General features: G+C 39.7%; 1 protein-coding gene across 9 annotated transcripts in view; it reads right to left on the bottom strand.

Annotated features, from left to right (window-relative positions):
* Positions 1 to 3,636: 3,636 nt before the first annotated feature.
* LOC115223375 (transmembrane and coiled-coil domains protein 2) overlaps positions 3,637 to 27,665 on the bottom strand; it is a 354,243-nt gene continuing 330,214 nt past the window's right edge. For 8 of the 9 annotated variants that reach the window (XM_036512410.1, XM_036512416.1, XM_036512411.1 and 5 more), the window contains 6 exons: positions 26,186 to 26,462; positions 20,263 to 20,394; positions 15,280 to 15,369; positions 14,489 to 14,536; positions 9,977 to 10,158; positions 3,637 to 5,845 (listed from right to left, as the gene is read on the bottom strand). In XM_036512410.1, the coding sequence (XP_036368303.1) occupies positions 5,719 to 5,845; positions 9,977 to 10,158; positions 14,489 to 14,536; positions 15,280 to 15,369; positions 20,263 to 20,394; positions 26,186 to 26,462 (856 nt within the window). In that variant the 3' untranslated portion in view covers positions 3,637 to 5,718. The remainder of the gene's footprint in view (positions 5,846 to 9,976; positions 10,159 to 14,488; positions 14,537 to 15,279; positions 15,370 to 20,262; positions 20,395 to 26,185; positions 26,463 to 27,665) is intronic. The other variant, XM_029793873.2, reaches the window with a different exon arrangement.

Genomic DNA, 27,665 nt, shown 5'->3' with positions numbered 1-27,665 from the left:
ATCCATGCACTCTGGGATGCAGTCTCAGATCCAGCATAGAGAAAGTTTCGGGTATGGTGTTTACATAAAGAAAGAATGTAATCTTTGTCAGGGGCCACTGAAAAGTTCCTGGCTTTGAGAATAAGAAAATACAAGAGGGTCAATTAACTATGATTTCATGCAACATATTCCCCTCTCAGCCTCACACACTTTTTGCAGTGGTCCTTCAGTTTTTCTAAGCCCTGTAAAAGAACTCAGGAACTTGGGCTTACAGCCATGGTACGATTTCAGCTGTGAACAGAAAGCATTTAAAAAAGAAAAGTTTTTCGGATTCCTACGTTTTAGATGGAGATTACAAATATCCCAAAAAAAAAAACCCAAAAAAAACACCTTTTCAAATTTCAGCTCCACTCTTTCCCCACCCCCTCTTAAAGCCAGGAAGTTTTCAACACCCCCTCACATATATGTGTGTGTGTATGTTTAATGTATGTGTGTCTGTGTGTATATATATATATATAAACATTTGAAGGCCATAGCAGGTGGGTAAATGCATTCCATTTATTTGCCAGCTCAAAGAGGCAAACCCCATCCTATGCTTGAGTCAAGGTGTAGAAAGCACCTCTTGATAGCAGCAGCAGGGCCCAACAGCATATGCTGGTTTACCCCCGCTGCATCATGTATCCCTTTCAGCAACATCAAATTCACTCATCCATCCACAAACACTCTCCAAACTCACTCATCATTTATAAACTCTCTCTCGCCTCTCTCACTCCATCACTTTTAATCACCAAAGCTTTCCTCCATCCATCCACCCACACAAACCAAGGTCTGCTTCTGGTTCTGCTGCCTACCACTTCTGCCTTCATCACCCTCCTTACTATCTGCTCCTCATCCATCCTCTCCATGTGGCCAAACCACCTCAACATTTGTCTATCCGTTCTGGTACACTACCTCATTCCTCAACCTGTCCATCCGTGTCACACCAACCATAGCCCTCAAATATCTCATCTCAAACACATCTCGTCACCTCCTTTCTGCCTCTCTGACCCCACACCTATGCACCATTGTCAACCCAATCACACCCTCAGACACACCTCTTTTCACTTTCATACTCAACCTTTTATCTCTCAGCAGACCTTTCACAACTCCAAGGATCTTACTCCCCTCCCTCACCCTATATTCCACCTCCTCAGTCAACACCCCATCCCCCGTCACGTGCACCTCCTCTAACATCTCACCACTTGCACTCACATTCATCCTACCAGCCATGCCATCTCTCAAACATATATGTATATGCGTATGTATGTATGTATGTATGTGTGTGTGTGTGTATGTATGTAAGTGTGTGTGTGTGTGTGTGTGTGTATGTGTGTACCTTATTGATGAGAAGATTACATTTACCAAAGAGTTCACTGAAATCACAACCGTTCTGAGAAAAAAAAAATCTCACAGAACGGTTGTGATTTCAGTGAACTCTTTGGTAAATGTAATCTTCTCATCAATCAGATAACATATATTTATGTAAGTACATTAGCACGCCGGGCGAAATGCGTAGCCGTATTTCGTCTGCCGCTACATTCCGAGTTCAAATTCCGCCGAGGTCGACTTTGCCTTTCATCCTTTCGGGGTTGATAAATTAAGTACCAGTTACGTACTGGGGTCGACGTAATCGATTTAATCCCTTTGTCTGTCCTTGTTTGTCCCCTCTGTGTTTAGCCCCTTGTGAGTAGTAAAGAAATATATATGTATGTATGTATGTATGTACATGTGTGTGTTTGTGTGTGTGTGTGGCTACATACACACATGCACACACACACACATATATGCGATTATGTATTTTCTTGGAAGATTCTTGATGTGAAATTGCGTGTTGAAACAAATATTGTTATACTTGGTGAAAGTTTATATTTTACCAGTTAAACATGCACACTACATATTTGGCATCAGTTCAGTTTTATGATGATGATTATTACAGTTTCTTTATCAAAGCTCTTTTGTCACTCATTCTGCAACGTCTTCAATGACTCCCTACCCACAAATCTCCTATTGATCTTCTTATCCCATTCGAAACAAGAGGAGACGTGTGGGGTAGAGAGTACTCAATAGGTCACAGGATGTGTGACAAAAGAACTTTGACAAAGGAACTAAGCTAATAGGCACAGGAGTGGCTGTGTGGTAAGTAGCTTGCTTACCAACAACATGGTTCCGGGTTCAGTCCCACTGTGTGGCATCTTGGGCAAGTGTCTTCTGCTATAGCCTCGGGTCGACCAATGCCTTGTGAGTGGATTTGGTAGACGGAAACTGAAAGAAGCCCGTCGTATATATATATATATATATGTTTGTGTGTGTGTGTGTACGTGTTTGTGTGTTTGTCCCCTTAGCATTGCTTGACAACTGATGCTGGTGTGTTTACGTCCCCGTCACTTAGCGGTTTGGCAAAAGAGACCGATAGAATAAGTACTGGGCTTACAAAGAATAAGTCCCAGGGTCGATTTGCTCGACTAAAGGCGGTGCTCCGGCATGGCCGCAGTCAAATGACTGAAACAAGTATAAGAGTAAGAGTAATAATAATAATAAAGCTGAAGTGAAGACCAAATACATAGCGCATGAGTTGAATTGCCAAAATGTGACCATCCCCAAGTAGAGCAATATACAAGTGCCAATATGTCAATATGTGTGTGTGTGTGTGTGTGTGTGAGTATGATGGAGTCTCCTGCCGAAGGCGACATAGGAGTGTTCGGTTTTTTGAGAAACGACCTGCACAGATGATTTGTTTATAGGGATCAAATGTCTATGCCATGCATTAGCTCTTTCTTTCCATCAATTTGACAATGTCTGGACAGGTGCACAGGTGTACCATGCATCAGGTGTGATCACAGGTGTGATCACAGAGCAACATGAAATGAAGTGTTTTGGTCAAGAACACAACACACCACCCAGTCTAGGAATTGAAACCACAATCTCATGCAACACCCTAACCACGAAACCATGCACCCTTGTATATATATATATATATATATATATATATCACTGTGATCACCGTGACTGACTAGGCTATCAGATGTTGCTACACATCGCTGGTCACAGTGTGACTCGCATTGTTTTAGCCTTCAAATGACGCCACCCCTCAGGCTAAGCGAGCAGGCCAACAGAAGTAAGAGTGAGAGAAAGTTGTAGCGAAAGAGTACAGCAGGGATTGCCACCACCCCCTGCCGAAGCCGCGTGGGGCTTTAGGTGTTTTCGCTCAATAAACACTCACAACGCCCGGTCTGGGAATCAAAACCGCGATCCTACAACCGCGAGTCCGCTGCCCTAACCACTGGGCCATTGCGCCTCCACACATACACACATATATATATATATATATATATACCGGAGTAAACACATAAATGTGAAACAAGGTGGAAAAAAGAGTACTCAAATTCCAGTGGTAGAGTAATATGCTTTATTTAAAGCAGCAGAAAATTCAACAAAACCTGTTACTCTGAGTTTCACGTTGCCGTTCGTCGGACACTAGCAAAAACTGTCCGACGAACAGCAATGTGAAACTCAGAGTAACAGGTTTTGTTGAATTTTCTGCTGCTTTAAATAAAGTATATATATATATATATATATATATATATCAGTATCATACATACATATAAAAGAAAAGAAGGCTTCAGTATTAATTTTTTTGTTTATTAAATGATTTTCTTTTTCTTTTTTTTTTCTTTTTCATATTGTTGGGCTTGGGGGAGTCAGCTGAAACGGAGAACATTCCTGACTTTTCCAGATCAGGCTGACCAAAAACAATCAAGTATAACTGAAAACAGTGGGGATGGCAGAGAGGAGGGAAAATAAATAACAAAACACCAGTTTCAAAAGGGGAGGTAACTACCTACCATTTGAAGCTCTCCTGGTTGCCTTGAAGTGGAGGGGAAAAGGGAAGGATTTTTGTCCTTTTTTTTTCCATTTTTATGGAAAATGATTCCAGAGACACAAAAAAAAAGGTGAAACAAAACAGAGGAAAAACAAAAAAAAAGAAACATGAAGAGAACAAATATATATATATTTTTTTTGTCTTTTTCAAGCATCAAGAAGTTAACAATATCCAAAAAAAATATGGACTGAATTAACCAAATACTAAGGAAGGAAGGAAAAAAGAGCTTCGGGGGGTGGGGTGGAAAATGAAACAGGGTGGTTGAAGTGGGGGGAAGGGGAAGGTGATTGTAGTGGTGGGGGTGGGGAGGAAACAACAACAACAACAAAACAAAAAAAAACAAATCAAGAAACAACAGGAAGCAAAGTCAGAGTGATGTGAGTAGCAGGCAGAGGCTTGCTGTGTCCTTTCTTTTGTTTGTGGGAGGGGGGCGATGGGGAGAGGGGGAGGGTGGAAGGAGGGATCATGGAGGAGGAGGATGGAGGGTAGGGTGGAAAGATGGGGGGTGGGGTCGTGGGTGGGGGATGGGGGGTTTGGGGCTTTATCACTTGTTAATCTCCATCAGAGAAAATTGCTGAAAGCTACAACAAGGCTTTTCTTGTCAGTTTGTTTTCACCTTGACAAATCACACCTTGCAGTGTATTGTCTAGGCATAGGTAGGTAGGTGTGTGTGTGTGTGTGTGTGTGTGTTAACCTGCTTAGATATGCTTATGTGTCGGTACATTTTCTTCCATCTGTATGCAATCAGAATGCGTGGGTATATGTATGGATGTCATTTAACTGTACCTGTGTATGTATATGTATGAATAAATATACTTAAACGTATGTGTGTGCAAGCATTTCACCATGTTTTGTGTGTGTGTCTTTCTATTTGATTTACCTTTATGTATTTCTGATGCGTGTTTTTTTCGTTTAGGACTGGATTAAATAATTATACATATTTTTGTAAAAAAAAAGTATCTGGTGATTATTTCATTGTTTCATTGTATAGCTGTGTGTGTGTGTGTGTGTGTGTGTGTGTGTGTGTGTGTGTGTGTGTGTGTGTGTGTGTGTGCATCTATGTAAACTAAAGAACTGGAAAAGTCTCTCGTGTAGCAGTCAGCAAATAAGACTAAAAAAACATCAGTGTTCAGATGAAATATCCACCTGAAGGTATTGGATGCCAAGCACCAAATCTGTAGCAATCACCATGGAGACATAAATGAAGAGTACACACAATGTACTCTTTGCAAATAGCAGTCTGTCTTCTTTTAAATAACATGTGAATTAAAATTTCAAGAGAAGTTTCTTTGTTTATAACTTTCAATTTTTCTTCTTCTTCCATTTTTTTCAAAAGGAAATGTTTGTTTTGTATATTGGTTGCAGATGTGTAAGAGTACAAAGGTATGAGCCAATAAATTAGTTGTATACATACATGTATTTGTATGTGAGCATGTGTATATATGTATGTGTATGCATATATATATATATATATATATATATATGATTTGTTTGTGTGTTAGAGCGTGGTTTCAAATGTGTACATGTATGTCAATTCTTGGTACACCAATGTTATCTTCTATGTGTATGCAAGCGGAATACCTGTTGTAGCAACTAAGTCACAATGCTGACACACAAAGAATCAACTACTTTGCAAGTGGAAACTGTCCAGCCCAGTTTTTCTTCATCACAGCCACGTGCTCCACGCGGTTCGTTGTCAACAAGTTTGAGTTGCTGTGTGTTGCCAGCAGATTTGTCGGTGCCCTCAACACAGGCAGCGCTCCTGGAGACAATGTAAGTCTTTTGTTTTTTAGGAAATTGCAACTAATTTACTATGGATGCTATCGCTTGGATAACAGGCGTCGATATTCTGACATAATGTAATCGAAAATCTGCAGGAAGTAGTCACAATTCTTCCAAGACATCACGATAACAAATATTAACAATGTGGTACTTAATATTCGGGCTCTGAAACAAAGAAATTGAAAATCAATAAATAAATAAACATATATGAGGGAGATAGATAAATTAGGTAAAAACAGAGGAGATCCATGACAGAATGGATGACAAATCAAAGTATTACAACTAGCACTAGCAAGCTACATGTACTAAACTGAGAGGAACTTGCTCTGACCCCCACTAGAAAGACTGAAGAAGGAGGAGGATAATCTGCTATCAAGGACAGTTCACATGGCCAATTAATTGGGACAATGATATAAGGATTATGAGGTTGGGTATAGCAAGACAGGAAGGTAATACCCAAAGGAGATGTAACGTCTGGGGGTGGAATATTGAAAAGCAACATGCAACATGAAGATTCATCAAGGCAAATCAAAATGTCAGTAGTAACTACAGCAATGCAATGTACCTGATTCTACTCAGGAATCTATTTCTAAAGGTATTGGAACAGCTTGTCAGTTGGAGGAGGACTATGGCTAGGAGCAAAGCACAATACCCAGGATCTTCTAGTTCAACTTGCTCATGGCACACGAAGAGTGGGTGAATCTAAAAGCTTCGACGGTTTCAAGAGGAAATATCTTTTGGTTCTTCATTGTCGGAAAATTAACATGTCTACCTGCCAATCAGTGCATTGGCATGAATTTGCAACCAGCAGCATCAGCAGCAGATGGGCTCAGTTAGATGAGGATCTAAGCATCATCTTGAGCAGTAATACGACAGGAGAAGCAAGCAGAAAGATGAGGACCATTGTGTAAATTTAAATGCCAGGCATGCCAAGATACCTTTGACATGAAGGAGGGAAAACTGGGAAGTTACCTTGTCCCAACAGAAGGTGGCATCAGATCACAGAACTGAAGAATGAGCTAAAACAGCTGAAGAAAAGATGGAAAGAAGCAGATGAAGATGGTAGTATAAAACCAGCTGAGCTCAGAATTATGGGGGAAATTGCAGCAGTTTTGCAGGAGAGTGATAAAAGGGAAAAGCCAGAGAAAGCAGAGGGAGGTCTCTTTTAACAACTAATTCTGATTCACAGTTGATCTCCTTGGAAAGCTGGTCTGTTCTAAAGAAGAGTTGAAGAGCAGAGTGGCAGTGGTCTATGGTGACTCCAAGAGAGACATTCCACTGGCTAACTGTCCTTTCCAATCGCCAAAGCTCTAGCCACATGTCCCTTTCAACATGGCAGACTTCACATTCTATGAAGTAAGTGCTATAGTGGCAATAGCTTGGGCATGAGCTGCTCTAGGGTCATCTGGTATATTGTACAAGATCTACAAAATCTTCCTGTCGCTACTGCGGAGGTTAGTAAAATGGGCAATCTGGAAGAAAACACAGGAATAAGCCCTGGACAGTTCAGAATGAATGTTTTGGTATGGGAGAAAATAACTCAGCAAGACTTCAAGATATCTATCTGTCAGATGTCAAAGAGTTCTTTTGGTCTTTCAATGTCAAAAGATTAACCTGTCTACTTGCCAATGAGTACAATGACATGAGTGTCCTGAAAGGAGAAGTACTAAGGTACTCTGAGTGCTTTAAACATAAATCAACAATCAGCCAAAATATGAAGAAAACAATGAGGCACAACATCACACTCTCACTGGTATAGTTAGATCTTGCCAAAGACCACCCAAATGTGCCCCGCCAGTTAATCTCAAGTGCATCAAAGTACTATCAAGTACCAATAGCAGTAGTCAAGAATTCACAGAAGGTAAGGTTCATTATGGGAAATTTCACAACCACATGACGGAAACTTTCAAAAGGCATTATGGCAGAGAACATAATACTTGGTCCTGTTTTGGGCTCTTGAGATCCTTCAACAAAAAGAGGGAGGAAAGCAGCCCAAAGACCAGAAATAAGGACTAATGACAATACAAGGCATCCAGTTTGTAGGGCATTCGTGGACGATGTAACAGTTATAACACCTTTGCATCTAAGCAGCTTTGATATTAGTTTCACCTGTTTGCTGGGTGGTGTCATTGCTAATTACACGACAGAGCACTTGCTATTCCACCTCCTCAAATAGCTTAGTCTACATTACTCTGTAAAAAGCATAGGGCTGATTTCCCAGTTTCTCTGATGTATATATTCCTCCCTGGACAGAACAATCTTTCAATCAGGAGTCCAACACCCTAACCACTATATCATGTGCCCCTCAAATTAGCTATTACAAATTGCCTCTAATTTTTACTTTACTATTATATTTCAATAAGATAAGTCATCAGTCACTTAACGCAAAGAGCGATAGGCTGTTCTACCAATGCTACCAATAAATGATTGATGACAATGCAGTCAAAACAACAGATAAAAGTTTATGGTACCTAAATTCAGTTCTAAACTTACGGCAAGAAAGAATCCAATGAAATTAAATTTTCATAACATTTACATTAAACAGCAGTGGAGTCATAATTCTTCTCATGATATTTTAACTATAGCAATTAAAATTCCTACATTTTTAATCAAAAGTTACTATGCTGACACCATCCATCCATCCAATGGGCCGAGAGGAAACTGTCCCTAAAAGGTCGGGCAGAGGTGGTGAACACATACATCACATCCGTCATTTACTACCGCCTGACCGTCGTGCCTTGTCCCGACCCTACCATCACCAAACTAGAATGCATTCTCTTTCGCTTCCTGTGGAAAGGATGCGTCCCGATGGTCAGGCGATCCATTTGCTGTCAACACCCGTTAAAAGGAGGACTGGGCATGCCGTGGTTGATGATGCGCAGACACGCACTGAGACTGCAACATCTCAGGCTCTTTGTAGATGATGGTGAACAGGTGTGGTCGCCGTTTGTGAGGCACACTTTCCCACAACTCGTCTCCGTGACTGAACTGCAGTCATGGATCAAAAAGAAACCGAGGAAGGGTGAATGGCACTGAGAGTGTAGCGTTGCTCTCAAGCAACTATGCCATCCCGGGTCAACCTTGAGTGACTGCAACACAACCAAAGCATTCTATAGGGAATTAGTGGAGGGGAGGTATAACGACGAGCTCAGGGCGAACCTGGACGTCGACGAGGAATACCTGACCCGCCTGTTCAGGACGACTTTCGGGCCAGGGCCCATGGACAACTTCCAGAGATCCTTGGCCTGGCAGTGCTACCGAGAAGCGCTACCCGTTCGGGATAAGCTCTACAGACACGGCTCAAGAAACACGGGGCCAACCTGCCCGAGATGCGGTCAGAGCGACGAAACCGTTCTGCACGCACTTGTGCAGTGTCCAACAATTTCCAACCTGTGGGCTTATGTCAAAAGACTGCAGTCACATGTGGGACGAGTCGGTTTATCAGCCGAGTCTATCGTCAATATTGTCATGCCTCCTTCCCTCAAACGGGAAGGAAGAGCTATTTTCATCATCCTTGTGGCTATGGCGAAAGAATGCATCTGGTGGACATGTCTGAAAGGATTGGAGACAAACACTTTCCTCTCTGGTCAATCTCTCATCAACTTCTTCAAGTATCACTTGAAAAGGAAAATGAGAGTAGAGAGGTAAGTTTTGTCTAGCGAATGTTTCAAAAAAAGATGGGTGAATGTAGCAAGGATGGCACGTGTGAATGACGAACCCACCTTGAGCATAATCCTATGAACCCGGAAAAATTTTAAACAGAGGGTTACTTACTTGCAAACAAATGTGTTAACATGTGACATTACTGACCAAGGTTACTGTGGTCTTTTCGGTAGGCTTTTCTTTCCACGGATAAACCTTACTTGCTTTCCCCCTTTACACCATGACATTTCTGTGATACACAATCCCTATTGATCGCTTTTTTTTTCCCCTTTTATGATCCCTTTTGATCGAAAACCTACCCCACTTTTTTTTTATTCTCTCCAAAGTTCTTTGTAATCTGCCCCGTCTGTGTGCAGCCCTGTGTGGCTAATAAAGTAACATATTTGTCTGTCTATCTATCTATCTTTCTATCTATCTATCTTTCACACACACACACACACACACACACACACTCTCTCTCTCACTTTCTTTCTCTCTCCCTCTCTCACTGTATTTTTCTCTCAACAACAACTTTTTCTCCTCCCCTTCTTCCCTCACTCTAATACATGTTGTGACGAACAGACAGACAGATGGAGATCAGCTTCTCTTTTATAATAGGAGAGGAAAGTGTCAATGGCTTGAAAGGCAAAGTACCTTGTTGTAAGGAATGGAGCCACTAGATTAGCTGCTGTTGACACAAACACCAAAATCACAGCCAAGATTGCGAGGACAACATTGATTAGTTTCGTAAGCAATGTGCGGAATGTTACATTTTCCACCATCTCCATGGAGATCAGCTGTTGCTGTTGTTGTTGTTGAACCTCCATTTTGGAAATCTGTAAAATAGAAAAAAAAGATTATTTCATTCATTAGCAAACAACAACAAAAAAAGCAAATGTATAAAAACAGAAATTTTCACTGGAATTTGTAACAATCTAAAAATAGCCTACTTTTCAATGAAATTAATTTGGAAAGACAAAAGAGTTCTTTTAGACTCAAAAAAAGGTCCTAATTCAGCAGACCTATGATCAGAAGCACTCCAACTATGACCATCCAATCTCTTTGTCTAGAAACAATGTATCTAGAACGATATTATCCAATGTGTCTCCCTCTCTTTTAAGATAGCAGAGTGGATTCGGCTGCAATTTCTAGCATGTAAAATGACCACAAAGAGGTCCAGTCATATAACCCTCTAGCTGTGATGTTTTTGTTTATTTTAAGATTGGTCATATTTGAGTAGACATGGTCAAAGACTTTCCATCCATGGCCATTATAACTCTTTAGATGTGTCCACATTATCTAATTCTTTCTTACCCGTTTTTAAAGAAGGTTGTGACTTAAGGGAGATTTGGCTGCTATTTTTAGCAGAATGAGTTCTCCACCATCTTTTGCCAGTGAACTCCTTTGATTTCTATTTCACTCCACTGTACCCTCATAGCCATTTGATGTTTAAAAAGAACCCTATTATATTTTTATAATTAAATATTATTGGGAATTGTATTTAAAAAATCATTAAATTATTGTATGTATTGTATAACTGTTTATCTTTATATATAAAAGAAAAGTTGTGTGCTGTCTCCTACGATTTAGATTCCTAACTACTCCCACATTTTGCGGTGCAGTGTAACCAAAAGCGGGTATCTTATAGTTGTGATTCATATTGAGCCCTTCTGGGTATTAGCGCGTATCTACGATGAGTCTACGATTTTAAAAATAATTTACCATCATTTTTTCCCATTTTTAATGCATTTTTTTTGCTATTATATAAGGGAAGTAACTCTCTAAAAATGTATTATTAAATCTCAGAACGTAAAAAGCAACAGTAACACCCCCCTTTGTGCTTAGCCATATTGAGATGGCTATTATACTTTATATCTCTAAAAATGCTTATATAGTTATTTCCCTTACAAACCCGAGCAACGCCGGGCGATACTGCTAATCTTAACTAAAAAAAAACTTATATGGACCCTCAAGGTTCACATGAGACCCCCAAGGGTCATATTGGATCTTTAACAATTATATGGGACCCGGTTAAGAACCCCTGATAGAGAGGCTAATTCACTGTTGCTGCAAGACTCATGTTTCTAGTGAGAGGGATGGGATGAAAGCCCCTTTATCTCCTGACACATGCCATATAAACCGTATTTCTGTGTGAGCCCTGCACTATAATATTATTCTCACATCTGGGTCAGTGCTGCTCTATACACAAACACCCTAGACTCAAAGCTAAAAAAAAGCCATCCAGCTGATGAACATGAAATGACTCCCACAGATGTGCTTGCTCCTCACTCAGCCCTTTTCTACTATAACTTCAAAGACCTTGACTGGAACTCTATCGGTTATGATGGTGATGCGGGTTCCAGTCAATCTGGTCAATGAGCCAGCCTGCTCATGAAATCAATGTGCTTCCCTGGCTGAGCAATGTGCAAGTGGAGGCGCAATGGCCCAGTGGTTAGGGCAGCGGACTCGTGGTCGTAGGATCGCAGTTTCGATTCCCAGACCAGGCGTTGTGAGTGTTTATTGAGCGAAAACACCTAAAGCTCCACGAGGCTCCGGCAGGGGATGGTGGTGATCCCTGCTGTACTCTTTCACCACAACTTTCTCTCACTCTTACTTCCTGTTTCTGTTGTACCTGTATTTCAAAGGGCCGGCCTTGTCACACTCTGTGTCACGCTGAATATCCCCGAGAACTACGTTAAGGGTACACGTGTCTGTGGAGTGCTCAGCCACTTACACGTTAATTTCACAAGCAGGCTGTTCCGTTGATCGGATCAACCGGAACCCTCATCATCGTAACCGATGGAGTGCTTCCCCGGCTGAGCAATCTACAGACATGTCTACCCTCAATGTAGTTCTTAAAGAGAGTCAGCATGACACAAGATATAATAAGGCAGGTCCTTTGAAATACAGGTACTACTCATTTTTGCCACATGAGTAGTACTGGAGCAATGTGAAATAAAGTGTCTTGCTCAAGGGGACAATGTATCACTGGGAATTGAACTCGTGACCATATGATTGTGAGCCAAATACCCTAACCACTAAGCCACATGTTTTCACTCAAAGACCGAGCTGCAGACCACCTCCACTTATTACAGCTCACCCAACACACTTATACCTATTTCCTTACTACCCACAAGGGGCTAAACACAGAGGAGACAAACAAGGACAGACAAACGGATTAAGTCGATTATATCGACCCCAGTGCGTAACTGGTACTTATTTTATCGACCCCGAAAGGATGAAAGGCAAAGTCGACCTCGGCGGAATTTGAACTCTGAACGTAGCGGCAGCAAAATACGGCTACGCATTTTGCCCGGCGTGCTAACGTTTCTGCCAGCTCGCCGTACCCAACACACTTATACCATATACCTCCCTCCCAGGTGCTGTACATTAGCTGATAATTCCTCCACAAGGTGAGTACCTTGGGATTAATTCCTTACTCAGAGTACCATGCTCCTGGAATTTCTCACTCAATGCAGCATAAATATGAAATCCGATCATCAGAGTTCTTTACCACTGGAAATCTCTTCTCAGAAATGCCAGATTTAAAAAATTCCCTCTCTGCTTTCGTTATTCTTGCAGCTGCCTATGACACCTTACAGGTGTGTAAGAATATCAATTGCAAAAACCTCATCGTTTTTTGAGAGGTACAAATTGTCAAAGGTGCAAACACTTCCTTCCAATTAAACCAGTGGTACTCAAACAGGGTCCATATTCTTTTGTTCTTTTATTTGTTTCAGTCAATTTATTGAGGCCATGCTGGAGCACCACCTTAAAGGGCTTTTAGTTGAAAAAATTGACCCCAGAACTTATTCTTTGTAAGCCGAGTACTTATTACTCTTTGCCAAACAGTTAAGTGATGGGTGTTGTAAACATACCAACATTGTTTGTTAAGCGATGGTTGTGGTAGGGGGACAAACACACAAACATATGATGGGTTTCTTTCAGTTTCCGTCTACCAAATCCACTCACAAAGCTTTGGTCAGCCCAAGGCTATAGTGGAAGACATGGAGGCGCAATGGCCCAGAGGTTAGGGCAGCAGACTCGCAGTAGTAGGATCGCGGTTTCGATTCCCAGACCGGGCGTTGTGAGTGTTTATTGAGCGAAAACAGCCTAAAGCTCCACGAGGCTCCGGCAGGGGGTGGTGGTGATCCCTGCTGTACTCTTTCACCACAACTTTCTCTCACTCTTACTTCCTGTTTCTGTTGTACCTGTATTTCAAAGGGCCGGCCTTGTCACTCTCTGTGTCACGCTGAATATCCCCGAGAACTACGTTAAGGGTACACGTGTCTGTGGAGTGCTCAGCCACTTACACGTTAATTTCACAAGCAGGCTGTTCCGTTGATCGGATCAACCGGAACCCTTGTCGTCGTAACCGTCGGAGTGCTTCCTATAGTGGAAGACACTTGCCCAAGGTGCCATGCAGTGGGACTGAACGTAAAACCATGTGGTTGCGAAGCAAGCTTCCTATTTCTTTATTGCCCACAAGGGGCTAAACATAGAGGGGACAAACAAGGACAGACAAAGGGATTAAGTCGATTACATCGACCTCAGTGCGCAACTGGTACTTAATTTATCGACCCCGAAAGGATGAAAGGTAAAGTTGACCCCGGTGGAATTTGAACTTAGAACGTAGCGACAGACGAAATACCGCTTGCTGCCTTCTTACCACACAGCCACGCTTGTGCCATTGGAGGTCCATGTAAGATTTTGTTGTTAAAATTTATCTGCAATAAATTCGTTATACTAATTAAAATATCTTTTTTTTTTTTAGACAGTTCCTCATAGTAATTTATTCTTTTACTTGTTTCAGACTGTGGCCATGTTGGAGCAACAATTTGAAGGATTTTAATTGAACAAATCAACCCCAGGACTTATATTTTAAGCCTAGTACTTATTCTACTAGTCCCCCCTTTTGCGAACTGCTAAGTTACAAGGACACAAGAACACCAACACTGGTTGTCAAGCAGTGATGGGAAGACAAATAGACACACACGCACACACACACACACACATATACATACAAAGGGCTTCTTTCAGTTTCCATCTACCAAATCCATTCACCAAGCTTTGGTCAGCCTGAGGCTATAGTAGAAGACACATGCCCAAGGTGCCACACAGTCAGACTGAACCCAGAACCATGTGGTTGAGAGACAACCTTCTTACCCCACAGTAGGACTTTTCTATATACATCAAATGGCTACGAGGGTCCACCTAAGTAAAATAGGAAACAAAGGGGTCCATAGATAAAATATGGTTGAGATAAACAAAAAAAAAAGCATTTGTAACAAAATCTAACAACAATTAAAGGACAATCACAAGCCTCAGCCCAGAGAAAATTAACAAGGCGCAGGAGTGGCTGTGTGGTAAGTAGCTTGTCTACCAACCACATGGTTCCGGATTCAGTCCCACTGCGTGGCATCTTGGGCAAGTGTCTTCTGCTATAGCTCCGGGCCGACTAATGCCTTGTGAGTGGATTTGGTAGACGGAAACTGAAAGAAGCCTGTCGTATATATGTATATATATGTGCGTGTTTGTGTGTCTGTGTTTGTCCCCTTAGCATTGCTTGACAACCGATGCTGGTGTGTTTACGTCCCCGTCACTTAGCGGTTCGGCAAAAAAGAGACCGATAGAATAAGTACTGGGCTTACAAAAGAATAAGTCCCGGGGTCGGTTTGCTCGACTAAAGGCGGCGCTCCAGCATGGCTGCAGTCAAATGACTGAAACAAGTAAAAGAGAGAAAAGAGAGAAGTGATATTGCTTAGAATTTCAGTGAAACCAAAGCGTACACAATTTTTTGATAACTCAGCTTGTCAAACCTGCAAGTTATTCACAGTTTATACAGAATTAATAAAAAATATTTCATCTCATGAACATTTGTACAGAAGCCAAGGAAGGACTCACAGTATTTTCGTGGTTACTGTGTTGAGATTAATAAAGAAAAGAAGTGAACTTACTCTAGTTTGGCAGTTGTCTAGCAAGTCATGTAAGTCACGGGTACGTTCTTCCAGCTGATATTCTAACTTTTCTTCCATGCTACTGATTTCCTAAAAGTGCAATTCAGAAAATAATATTGAAAATACAGCATACAAGTAATGTAAGGGATTTAGGGAAGGGAAACTCAAAGAAAGCAAGTGTCCTTGTCATAGTTTTTATGTTCTCTTTTCCATCCGAGCCTGCATGCTTGGATGGAATTTATTGGAACAGATTTTCAACAGCTGGATGCCCTTCCAGACACCAACCTTCCTGTTTGCAAGCAAGCTAATATTTCCTCATGGCCAGACATGTTTGTGCAGAATACTGGAAATGAATGACACTGCTTGTATAACAGTGACATTCGTTTACAACTGCCACGCAATGTCAGGACAAAGTGACATAATCATATATACATTCACACTCAAACACACACATAAACTTGTGTACACACACACACACACACACACACACGCACACATACACATATGATAGTTTTCTATTAGTTTCTGTCTGCCAAATCCACTCATAAGGCTTTGGTTGGTCCACAGCAATGGTAGAAAACATTTATCCAAGGTGCCACACAGTAGGGTTGAACCTGAAACCATGTGGTTGGGAAGCAAGCTTCTTATCCACAGAGCCATGCCTGTGCCCAACACAAATTTGATATTTAACCCTTTAGTGTTCGCATTATTCTGCCAAAATTAATCCTTTTTCATCCACATTGTTTTGAACTAATCGTGCATTAATCTTGTAGCTATGAGATTTTGATGAGGTAGCTGTTAATTTTTAAAACGATATTGTAGGGTTGGTGTGAGAGACCAGATCTGGCCAGTTTGAACATAAAACAGGCAGAATACTTTTGGCCGGATATGGCCAGTTTAAATGCTAAAGGGTTAAGAGTGGACTTTTGTATTAAAAAATGGGACAATATTTGGTTACTAAAATGATAATTCTTACAAAGACTAGCCATATTTTCTTCTCTTTGGAAATTGCTTGATGAGTCTTGTAAGATCCACAATTTTAATATTATGATGATGATGATGATACACACACACACAGAGCTAGTGTGACTGTGTGAATATGGTGTTCATTTTGTGAAGATGGTCTCAAGTTCTATCTAACAGCATGACACTTTGGGCAAATGGTTTCTGCTCTAGCCTCAGACCAACCAATGCCTTCAGAGTGGATTTGATAGAAAAAAAAACTATATATGAGCCTGTCATATGTGTGGAAGTTTATCTTTCTGCATTTTACACAGAAATCATTGAGTTAAAAACAGTGACATCTGTTGACATTCCCTGTCAATAAATCATCCAACAGCTCTGTGCTTTTGAAGGTGAATGCTTTATAAATTCCTGTATTTAAAAAACACAGGTCATGTTTAGGAACAGGAAGGGCATCTGACTCTAAGACAATGCTCCAATAATACCTATTTCTTTACTACCCACAAGGGGCTAAACACAGAGGGGACAAACAAGGACAGACATAGGTATTAAGTCGATTACATCGAGCCCCAGTGTGTAACTGGTACTTAATTTATCGACCCCGAAAGGATGAAAGGTAAAGTCGACCTCGACGGAATTTGAACTCAGAATGTAGCGGCAGACGAAATACTTATTTCTTTATTACCCACAAGGGGCTAAACACAGAAGGGACAAACAAGGACAGACATAGGTATTAAGTCGATTACATCGACCCCAGTGTGTAACTGGTACTTAATTTATCGACCCCGAAAGGATGAAAGGCAAAGTCGACCTCGGCAGAATTTGAACTCAGAACGTAACGGCAGACGAAATACCGCTAAGCATTTCGCCCGACGTGCTAACGTTTCTGCCAGCCACAATAATACCTTCATCTGACCTATATTAACACAGAAAAACAAATACACACACACACAACACCAACAGCAATTAAGACATATATATTAAACAGCCACTGGTTCCTATGGTAAAAACTATATACACTGATGGGGTAGAATGTAACTTCACCACCAATAATGGAGTCAGCATTACTGATGAGCATTAAATTTCATGCGAAATTGGCATGCCAATCTAATGCCTCTCAATTGAAGTGGGGAGGTTGTCTCCCCTATCAGTAAAGAGAAAATGTGCTTTCTGTGGCTATGTGGCTAAGGAGTCCTTTGACTCTTATTTCTAGCAATGCTGGTACTCACTGCACCCTTTGTCACACTTTGGTGATGGTGAATTATTTCTGTTATGGTTTTGAATTGCATCTAGCCACCTTAATTATTATTATTATATTATTAGTATTATTATTATTATATATACATATATATATATATATATATATATATTATATATATATATATAATTAAATAAGGGTAGGAATTGATATTAATCAATTAAAACCAGTGGTCTAGCATAATCCGAAGATTAAAAAATTTTTTTACATGCAAAATTTAGAGGTCTGACCACTAAAAGTACACAGCCTATATGCTAGATATAGATGTCAAAATCGTCATTTTCCACGAAGAATATGTTCTCAAGAAAAAATTTTAAATAAAAAATGTTCTCTAATCGGTAAATTGACTGCTGTAGTTTATTAACTGCAGAGTAATTTCCGATCTCAGCGAGCCAAAGTGAAGGGATTTGAAAGATACACATGAATATAATTTGTAGAACTTTATACATACTGGATTTCGGTTGGGCGTTCTGTATCTAGTTCTGGAAATTATGTTTTGTAAACGACAGACTATGCTGATGATCTTGCAGATGTTTATGTATCCATATACGCAAATATTAACAAGTGAAACTAATTAGTACATAGGTAATTGTTTTTCCTTTTCGTGTATTTTCATTTGTCTTGCTTATTTTTACACTTTGGTTTTTTGCTGAAATTTTTTCTTGAGAACATATTCTCCATGGAAAATGGCGATTTTGACGTCTATATCTAGCATAAGGGCTGTCTACTTTTAGTGGTCAGTCCTCTAAATTTTGTTTGTATATATATATATATATAATATATATATATATATATATATATATACAGAGAGAGAGAGAGAGAGAGAAATACTGATGATTTGTCTCTGCCGACTCATGATATTGTTGGAACTTATTCCTTTACTATAAATGTTGAAGACATCTGTGACAAATCAACAGACTCTGTTGAATGCATTTCTAATCTCTGTGTTATCCCACAAGTGAAAATTTGTTCCTCTTAGATCTAAAAATTTTTTTACAACGCTAGTAAGGCAGGCTGTCTGCAGTTGTTCAGCTATAAACAGCAGCCAAATCATCCTCAATTAACAACCTATTGTCATACAAAAATTAAAAAGCAAACGCAAAAACAGAGATATGCTTTTCATCTTTGCAGGAGAGGGAGTTCAATAAAAACATCTATATTCTTCCCACTAAAGTAGAGGCTTTGAGCTTATATTAGAAAACACTATCATCAAAGATTATGGTGGATCAGCAGCTTTGATAGATGTTTCCGTGTTTGCGGTAGCTTTTTAGCTTCAAGCTCAATTCCCATGACAACTTGCCTTTCATCTTTTGGGGATTGATGATAAAACACAAGTCAAATACTAAGGTCAATTTAATCAACTCGAACTTCATCATCATCATCGTTTAACGTCCATTTTTCATGCTAGCATGGGTTGGACAGTTCGACCGGGGTCTGGGAAGCCAGGAGGCTGTGCCAAGCTCCAGTCTGATCTGGCAGTATTTCTACAGTTGGATGCCCTTCCTAATGCCAACCACTCCATGAGTGTAGTGGGTGCTTTTTACGTGCCACCGGCACAAGGGCCAGAGGAGGCTGGCAAACGGCCACGATCAGTTGGTACTTTTTACGTGTCACCGACACAGACACCAGTCAGGCGGCGCTGGTATCAGCCACGTTCAGATGGTGCTTTTTACGTGCCACCGGCGCGGGAATCATAACTACAATTTCAATTTGATTTTTATTTTGATATTGACATACTTGACTCAGTAGGTCTCCTCATGCACAGCAGGTCACTCTACGATAAAAGGTTCCCCCTCACAAATTTCTGGCCTTGTGCCAGTGTAAGATATCATTAGCACCATGATGAAATTCAGGGCTAATTTCAAGTTATATTATCTCATATTGTAATTAGAACATTTTGCAACATTTATCTTTTAGCTATCAACTTTTACTTGTTTCAGTCATTAGACTGTGGCAATGTCGGAGAACTGCCTTGAAGAATTTTTTAGTTGAATGGATCAACCCCAGGACTAAAATTTCTTTAAGCCTGGTAATCTATTTTATCAATCTCTTTTTTGCTGAACTACTAAGTTATAGGAACATAACTAAACCAACACCAGTTGTCAAGTTGTGGTGCAGAACACAGACACAAACACACATATATATATACACACAACAGGCATCTTTCAGTTTCTGCCTACGAAATCCACTCTGATTTGGTCAACCTGAGGCTATGAGGTTATAGTAGAAGACATTTGCCCAAGGTGCCATACAGTGAGACTGAACCCATAACCATGAGGTTAAGAAGTACACACAGCTATACCTATGCCTGTAGAATAAGAATTTGATATCATTTTCCAGCTGATATATTCTTACATTCCTTTATTTTTGGGTTTATTTTTTTCTTCTCCTAATTTCAGTTATTGGACTGTAGCCTTGCTGGGACACTGTCCTCTAAGGTATAGTTCATTAGATTGGCCCCTGTACTGATTTTTCATCATCTTTGGAAGAATGAAAAGCAGAATACAAGGGTAAGAACTGGACTCAGAAAATACAGGAATGTAACTAGACACCACAAGGTATTTTGTCTGATGTCCAACTGACTTCTATCATCTATCCATCTTCAAGATAAATACCTATTTTAATCTGAAAGCAAACTTTATTGAAAACAGTTTTATCTGAGAAGTATCAAATGCGGCTGGAGTGACAGAGACAGACAAAGAGGGAGAGAAAAGAGACATCTACATGAATACCTTCGTCTCATGAGTGGTGATCAGATTTACCTGTTTTATATTTGTCATCTCATTTTGGTGCAGTTCTGTGAGATCATTTAACTGTTCTTCTAGCCGTTCACTTCGATACCGTTCTTCTTCTAGCAGACTGCGTAGATCACTTAGATCTTGATGTAAATTGTTCTGAAATAAAATCAAGAGAAAACAAAGTGGTTATTTAGATGTTGTTCCTTGAAAGATAGCAAAATAATACATGTGGTAAAGTAATCGCCTTTAGTCGAGCAAATCGACCCCAGGACTTATTCTTTGTAAGCCTAGTACTTATTCTATCGGTCTCTTTCGCCGAACTGCTAAGTTACGGGGACGTAAACACACCAGCATCTTGGGGGGACAAACACAGACACACAAACATACACACACATATATATGTGCATATATACAACAGATTTCTTTCAGTTTCCGTCTACCAAATCCACTCACAAGGCTTTGGTCAGCCCGAAGTTATAGTAGAAGACACAGTGAGACTGAACCCAGAACCATGTGGTTGGTAAGCAGGCTACTTACCACACAGCCACTCCTGTGCCTATGTAACAAAAGCATTTTTTTTATTGTCACTGTTATTTCCTATTTGCTTCTATCCAGAAATCAAAGAAAATGACTACCATTCCCTTCAAACTTTGCTTTTCTGACCTGGGCATCAATGTTTTCAAACTGACCTATTTTCCATTACATTTCAAACAGATTCAGCACTGAGTTGCTGAAGCAGAAATATCATTATAGCAAATATTCTGTCCAATATCACAGATTTGCTGACCAGTTGCTTGACCTTAACCACTTGGGCATGTCCCTTAGTGGCTGTCAATACACACATCTCTCACCATGAGTAGGGGTAGGGGGGATCAATCCTAGCTATGTGTTGAGAGGAATTCTTTGTGGTTTGAATAAATGTAACAAAAGCCAAGCTTGAAGGAAATATTAATCATTTTTCGTTTTTTTTAAAGGGTAAGCAAATAGGAAATTACAGTTGCTACCCAAGGGCAAAAATTTTTTTACACAGGCGCAGGAGTGGCTGTGTGGTAAGTAGCTTGCTTACGAACCACATGGTTCTGGGTTCAGTCCCACTGCGTGGCACCTTGGGCAAGTGTCTTTTGCTATAGCCCTGGGCCGACCAAAGCCTTGTGAGTGGATTTGGAAGATGGAAACTGAAAGAAGCCTGTCGTATATATGTATATATATATATGTATGTGTGTGTTTGTGTGTGTGTGTTTGTCCCCCCAACATCGCTTGACAACCGATGCTGGTGTGTTTACGTCCCCGTAACTTAGCGGTTCGGCAAAAAGAGACTGATAGAATGAGTGCTAGGCTTACAAAGAATAAGTCCTGGGGTCGATTTGATCGACTAAAGGCGGTGCTCCAGCATGGCCGCAGTCAAATGACTGAAACAAGTAAAAGAGTAAAAGAGCAAAAGAGTGTAATCAATTATGTTAAAGAGAATCAACTTCCATTGGTGCTTTCTCTTTTTTCTATTTTGATTCAAAGTATGACCGAGGAGGAGGTATTGTTCAGAGACACTTTGAGTAAGATTAATGAATCTACATGTGAGCGACACCAGTACTTTTGTAGTCTTTCAGTTTGATAAAGAGTGATTTTTCAGTGAGGCATTTGTCTTGGATACAATGTTTTGTGGATATCTGTTGTGCTTCTGAATTGGTTTCAATGTATGATTTGCTGCTGCTGGCAGTATATGTCTATACTTCTTACCTTGAAAGGGTCAAATTCGTCTATACTTCTTACCTTGTAAGGGTCAAATTCGTCAATACTTCTTACCTTGTAAGGGTCAAATTCGTCTATACTTATTACCTTGTAAGGGTCAAATTCGTCAATACTTCTTACCTTGTAAGGGTCAAATTCGTCAATATTTCTTACCTTGTAAGGGTCAAATTCGTCAATACTTCTTACCTTGTAAGGGTCAAATTCGTCTATACTTCTTACCTTGTAAGGGTCAAATTCGTCAATACTTCTTACCTTGTAAGGGTCAAATTCGTCTATACTTCTTACCTTGTAAGGGTCAAATTCGTCTATACTTCTTACCTTGTAAGGGTCAAATTCGTCAATACTTCTTACCTTGTAAGGGTCAAATTCGTCTATACTTCTTACCTTGTAAGGGTCAAATTCGTCAATACTTCTTACCTTGTAAGGGTCAAATTCGTCTATACTTCTTACCTTGTAAGGGTCAAATTCGTCAATACTTCTTACCTTGTAAGGGTCAAATTCGTCAATACTTCTTACCTTGTAAGGGTCAAATTCGTCAATACTTCTTACCTTGTAAGGGTCAAATTCGTCAATACTTCTTACCTTGTAAGGGTCAAATTCGTCTATACTTCTTACCTTGTAAGGGTCAAATTCGTCAATACTTCTTACCTTGTAAGGGTCAAATTCGTCAATACTTCTTACCTTGTAAGGGTCAAATTCGTCTATACTTCTTACCTTGTAAGGTCAAATTCGTCAATACTTCTTACCTTGTAAGGGTCAAATTCGTCAATACTTCTTACCTTGTAAGGGTCAAATTCGTCAATACTTCTTACCTTGTAAGGGTCAAATTCGTCAATACTTCTTATCTTGTAAGGGTCAAATTGGTCAATACTTCTTACCTTGTAAGGGTCAAATTGGTCAATACTTCTTACCTTGTAAGGGTCAAATTCGTCTATACTTCTTACCTTGTAAGGGTCAAATTCGTCAATACTTCCTACCTTGTATGGGTCAAATTCGTCAATACTTCTTACCTTGTAAGGGTCAAATTCGTCAATACTTCTTACCTTGTAAGGGTCAAATTCGTCTATACTTCTTACCTTGTAAGGGTCAAATTCGTTAATACTTCTTACCTTGTAAGGGTCAAATTCGTCTATACTTCTTACCTTGTAAGGGTCAAATTCGTCAATACTTCTTACCTTGTAAGGGTCAAATTCGTCAATACTTCTTCTTACCTTGTAAGGGTCAAATTCGTCAATACTTTTACCTTGTAAGGGTCAAATTCGCCAATACTGCTTACCTTGTAAGGGTCAAATTCGTCAATACTTCTTACTTGTAAGGGTCAAATTCGTCAATACTTCTTACCTTGTAAGGGTCAAATCGTCAATACTTCTTACCTTGTAAGGGTCAAATTCGTCTAACTTCTTACCTTGTAAGGGTCAAATTCGTCAATACTTCTTACCTTGTAAGGGTCAAATTCGTCTATAAATCTTACCTTGTAAGGGTCAAATTCGTCAATACTTCTTACCTTGTAAGGGTCAAATTCGTCAATACTTCTTACCTTGTAAGGGTCAAATCGTCAATACTTCTTACCTTGTAAGGGTCAAATTCGTCTATACTTCTTACCTTGTAAGGGTCAAATTCGTCAATACTTCTTACCTAGTAAGGGTCAAATTCGTCTATACTTCTTACCTTGTAAGGGTCAAATTCGTCAATACTTCTTACCTTGTAAGGGTCAAATTCGTCAATACTTCTTACCTTGTAAGGGTCAAATTCGTCTATACTTCTTACCTTGTAAGGGTCAAATTCGTCTATACTTCTTACCTTGTAAGGGTCAAATTCGTCAATACTTCTTACCTTGTAAGGGTCAAATTCGTCAATACTTCTTACCTTGTAAGGGTCAAATTCGTCAATACTTCTTACCTTGTAAGGGTCAAATTCGTCTATACTTCTTACCTTGTAAGGGTCAAATTCGTTAATACTTCTTACCTTGTAAGGGTCAAATTCGTCTATACTTCTTACCTTGTATGGGTCAAATTCGTCTATACTTCTTACCTTGTAAGGGTCAAATTCGTCAATACTTCTTACCTTGTAAGGGTCAAATTCGTCTATACTTCTTACCTTGTAAGGGTCAAATTCGTCTATACTTCTTACCTTGTAAGGGTCAAATTCGTCTATACTTCTTACCTTGTAAGGGTCAAATTCGTCTATACTTCTTACCTTGTAAGGGTCAAATTCGTCAATACTTCTTACCTTGTAAGGGTCAAATTCGTCAATACTTCTTACCTTGTAAGGGTCAAATTCGTCTATACTTCTTACCTTGTAAGGGTCAAATTCGTCTATACTTCTTACCTTGTAAGGGTCAAATTCGTCTATACTTCTTACCTTGTAAGGGTCATATTCGTCTATACTTCTTACCTTGTAAGGGTCAAATTCGTCTAATACTTCTTACCTTGTAAGGGTCAAATTCGTCATACTCTTACCTTGTAAGGGTCAAATTCGTCTATACTTCTTACCTTGTAAGGGTCAAATTCGTCTATACTTCTTACCTGTAAGGGTCAAATTCGTCAATACTTCTTACCTTGTAAGGGTCAAATTCGTCTATACTTCTTACCTTGTAAGGGTCAAATTCGTCAATACTTCTTACCTTGTAAGGGTCAAATCGTCTATACTTCTTACCTTGAAAGGGTCAAATTCGTCTATACTTCTTACCTTGTAAGGGTCAAATTCATCAATACTTCTTACGTTGTAAGGGTCAAATCGTCTATACTTCTTACCTTGTAAGGGTCAAATTCGTTTATACTTCTTACCTTGTAAGGGTCAAATTCGTCAATACTTCTTACCTTGTAAGGGCCAAATTCGTCAAACTTCTTACCTGTAAGGGTCAAATCGTCAATACTTCTTACCTTGTAAGGGTCAAATTCGTCTATACTTCTTACCTTGTATGGGTCAAATTCGTCTATACTTCTTACCTTGTAAGGGTCAAATTCGTCAATACTTCTTACCTTGTAAGGGTCAAATTCGTCTATACTTCTTACCTTGTAAGGGTCAAATTCGTCTATACTTCTTACCTTGTAAGGGTCAAATTCGTCTATACTTCTTACCTGTAAGGGTCAAATTCGTCAATACTTCTTACCTTGTAAGGGTCAAATTCGTCTATACTTCTTACCTTGTAAGGGTCAAATTCGTCAATACTTCTTACCTTGTAAGGGTCAAATTCGTCTCTATACTTCTTACCTTGTAAGGGTCAAATTCGTCTATATTCTTACCTTGTAAGGGTCAAATTCGTCTATACTTCTTACCTTGTAAGGGTCAAATTCGTCAATACTTCTTACCTTGTAAGGGTCAAATTCGTCAATACTTCTTACCTTGTAAGGGTCAAATTCGTCAATACTTCTTACCTTGTAAGGGTCAAATTCGTCTATACTTCTTACCTTGTAAGGGTCAAATTCGTCTATACTTCTTACCTTGTAAGGGTCAAATTCGTCAATACTTCTTACCTTGTAAGGGTCAAATTCGTCAATACTTCTTACCTTGTAAGGGTCAAATTCGTCAATACTTCTTACCTTGTAAGGGTCAAATTCGTCAATACTTCTTACCTTGTAAGGGTCAAATTCGTCTATACTTCTTACCTTGTAAGGGTCAAATTCGTCTATACTTCTTACCTTGTAAGGGTCAAATTCGTCTATACTTCTTATCTTGTAAGGGTCAAATTCGTCTATACTTCTTACCTTGTAAGGGTCAAATTCGTCAATACTTCTTACCTTGTAAGGGTCAAATTCGTCTATACTTCTTACCTTGTAAGGGTCAAATTCGTCAATACTTCTACCTTGTAAGGGTCAAATTCGTCAATACTTCTTACCTTGTAAGGGTCAAATTCGTCTATACTTCTTACCTTGTAAGGGTCAAATTCGTCAATACTTCTTACCTTGTAAGGGTCAAATTCGTCAATACTTCTTACCTTGTAAGGGTCAAATTCGTCAATACTTCTTACCTTGTAAGGGTCAAATTCGTCTATACTTCTTACCTTGTAAGGGTCAAATTCGTCTATACTTCTTACCTTGTAAGGGTCAAATTCGTCAATACTTCTTACCTTGTAAGGGTCAAATTCGTCAATACTTCTTACCTTGTAAGGGTCAAATTCGCCTATACTTCTTACCTTGTAAGGGTCAAATTCGTCAATACTTCTTACCTTGTAAGGGTCAAATTCGTCAATACTTCTTACCTTGTAAGGGTCAAATTCGTCTATAATTCGCTGTACTTTCTCTTGGAGTTTCTCAATAGTTCTGCGATTAGCATCATGTTGCTCAAACAGTTGGTAAGTCTCAATGTTAAATGGGGAAGGCTGATTGATTACAGTAGGGATCTGCATTGATGCCGATGGCAAAGAGGTCTGTTGTTGCTGTGCCATGTTCTGTGAAGCTGAATGTGGACTACTCTGGGCACCAAATCCTGAACCAGATGTTATGCTAGAGTTATCATCTTCAGAACCATATTTGAAGCTGAAACACACAGAAATAGTAATGAAGAAGTGTCACAATAGAAGAGAGAGAATCACTTAAGGCTTCCACATGCAGAGACTAAATAAACTTTTTCAATATGTATATTTTGTGATTGTGTATGTGAGACAGTATGATGTACAGGTGAGTGTAAAAACCTGACCAATATGGAGAAAGCTTTATAAAATTACTAGCACTATGACCCGGCAACGCCGGGTCATAGTGCTAGTGCATGCATATACAGCTGCGTGCGTGCACACATACACGCGAGTACTGTCCAAATCTCCGACCAATCACATACAGCTAGCTGGTATTCAATTAGCATATCAAGTTTCGGGCATTTTGACTGGGTTTTGGATAGAAAATTCACAAAAAAGTCACTTCTATTGATTTTTTTAATGGCTTTGCAGGGTGACTGGGAAAATGTAAAGATGTGCACAACCACCCTTGGACGGTTTTGAATGACCATAGAAAGTGCGAACCCTCTAGCTGAAAAATTTTGCCGTTTATATATAGAGGGATGCCAAACTCATGAACAGTCATAAATGCAACAACCAACTGCAGATAATGCGAGAGAGAGAGAGAGAGAGAGAGAGAGAGAGTGTGTGTGTGTGTGTGTGTGTGTGTGTGTGTTTGAGTCTCTCCCGTCCAATATTATGTGTTTCAGCTCAATGCTCTTGAAGGCGGCAAGCTGGCAGAATCATGAGTATGCCAGGCACAATGCTTAGCGGCATTTCATCTGTCTTTACATTTAAATTCTGTCACGGTCGACCTCACGTTTCGTCCTTTCAGATTCAATTAAGTAAGTACCAGTCAAACAACTGGGTTCAAAATAATCGACTTAACCCCTTCACTGAAATCGCTGACCTTGTATCAAAATTTGAGACGAATATCTGAATGCTCTTGAGACCATATTTCTAATGAAGTGTCTACAATTTTCAATCAACTATGGAAACAATCAAGAATTTGGAGTGGCCAGGTAAAATAACTTTGTGTTTGGAATAAAACAAAAGATTCCTAGATAAAAATGATGATGCAAGGTTCTCATTTAGATACGAACACATTAAAATTCCTAAGTTCACACCATAGAACAAGTGGTACTCTCAAGGGTATTGGTACTGAAAGGGTTATTAACCCTTTAGCATTCACATTATTCTCTCAAAAGTAATGTTTATGAATTAATCATGCGTTACCTTGTGACTTTGA

Source organism: Octopus sinensis, linkage group LG23, assembly GCF_006345805.1.
Source record: "Octopus sinensis linkage group LG23, ASM634580v1, whole genome shotgun sequence".
NCBI classification, from domain to species: domain Eukaryota; kingdom Metazoa; phylum Mollusca; class Cephalopoda; order Octopoda; family Octopodidae; genus Octopus; species Octopus sinensis.
Note: the sequence above shows the minus strand (reverse complement) of the source record. Positions and strands in the feature narration are given on the sequence as shown.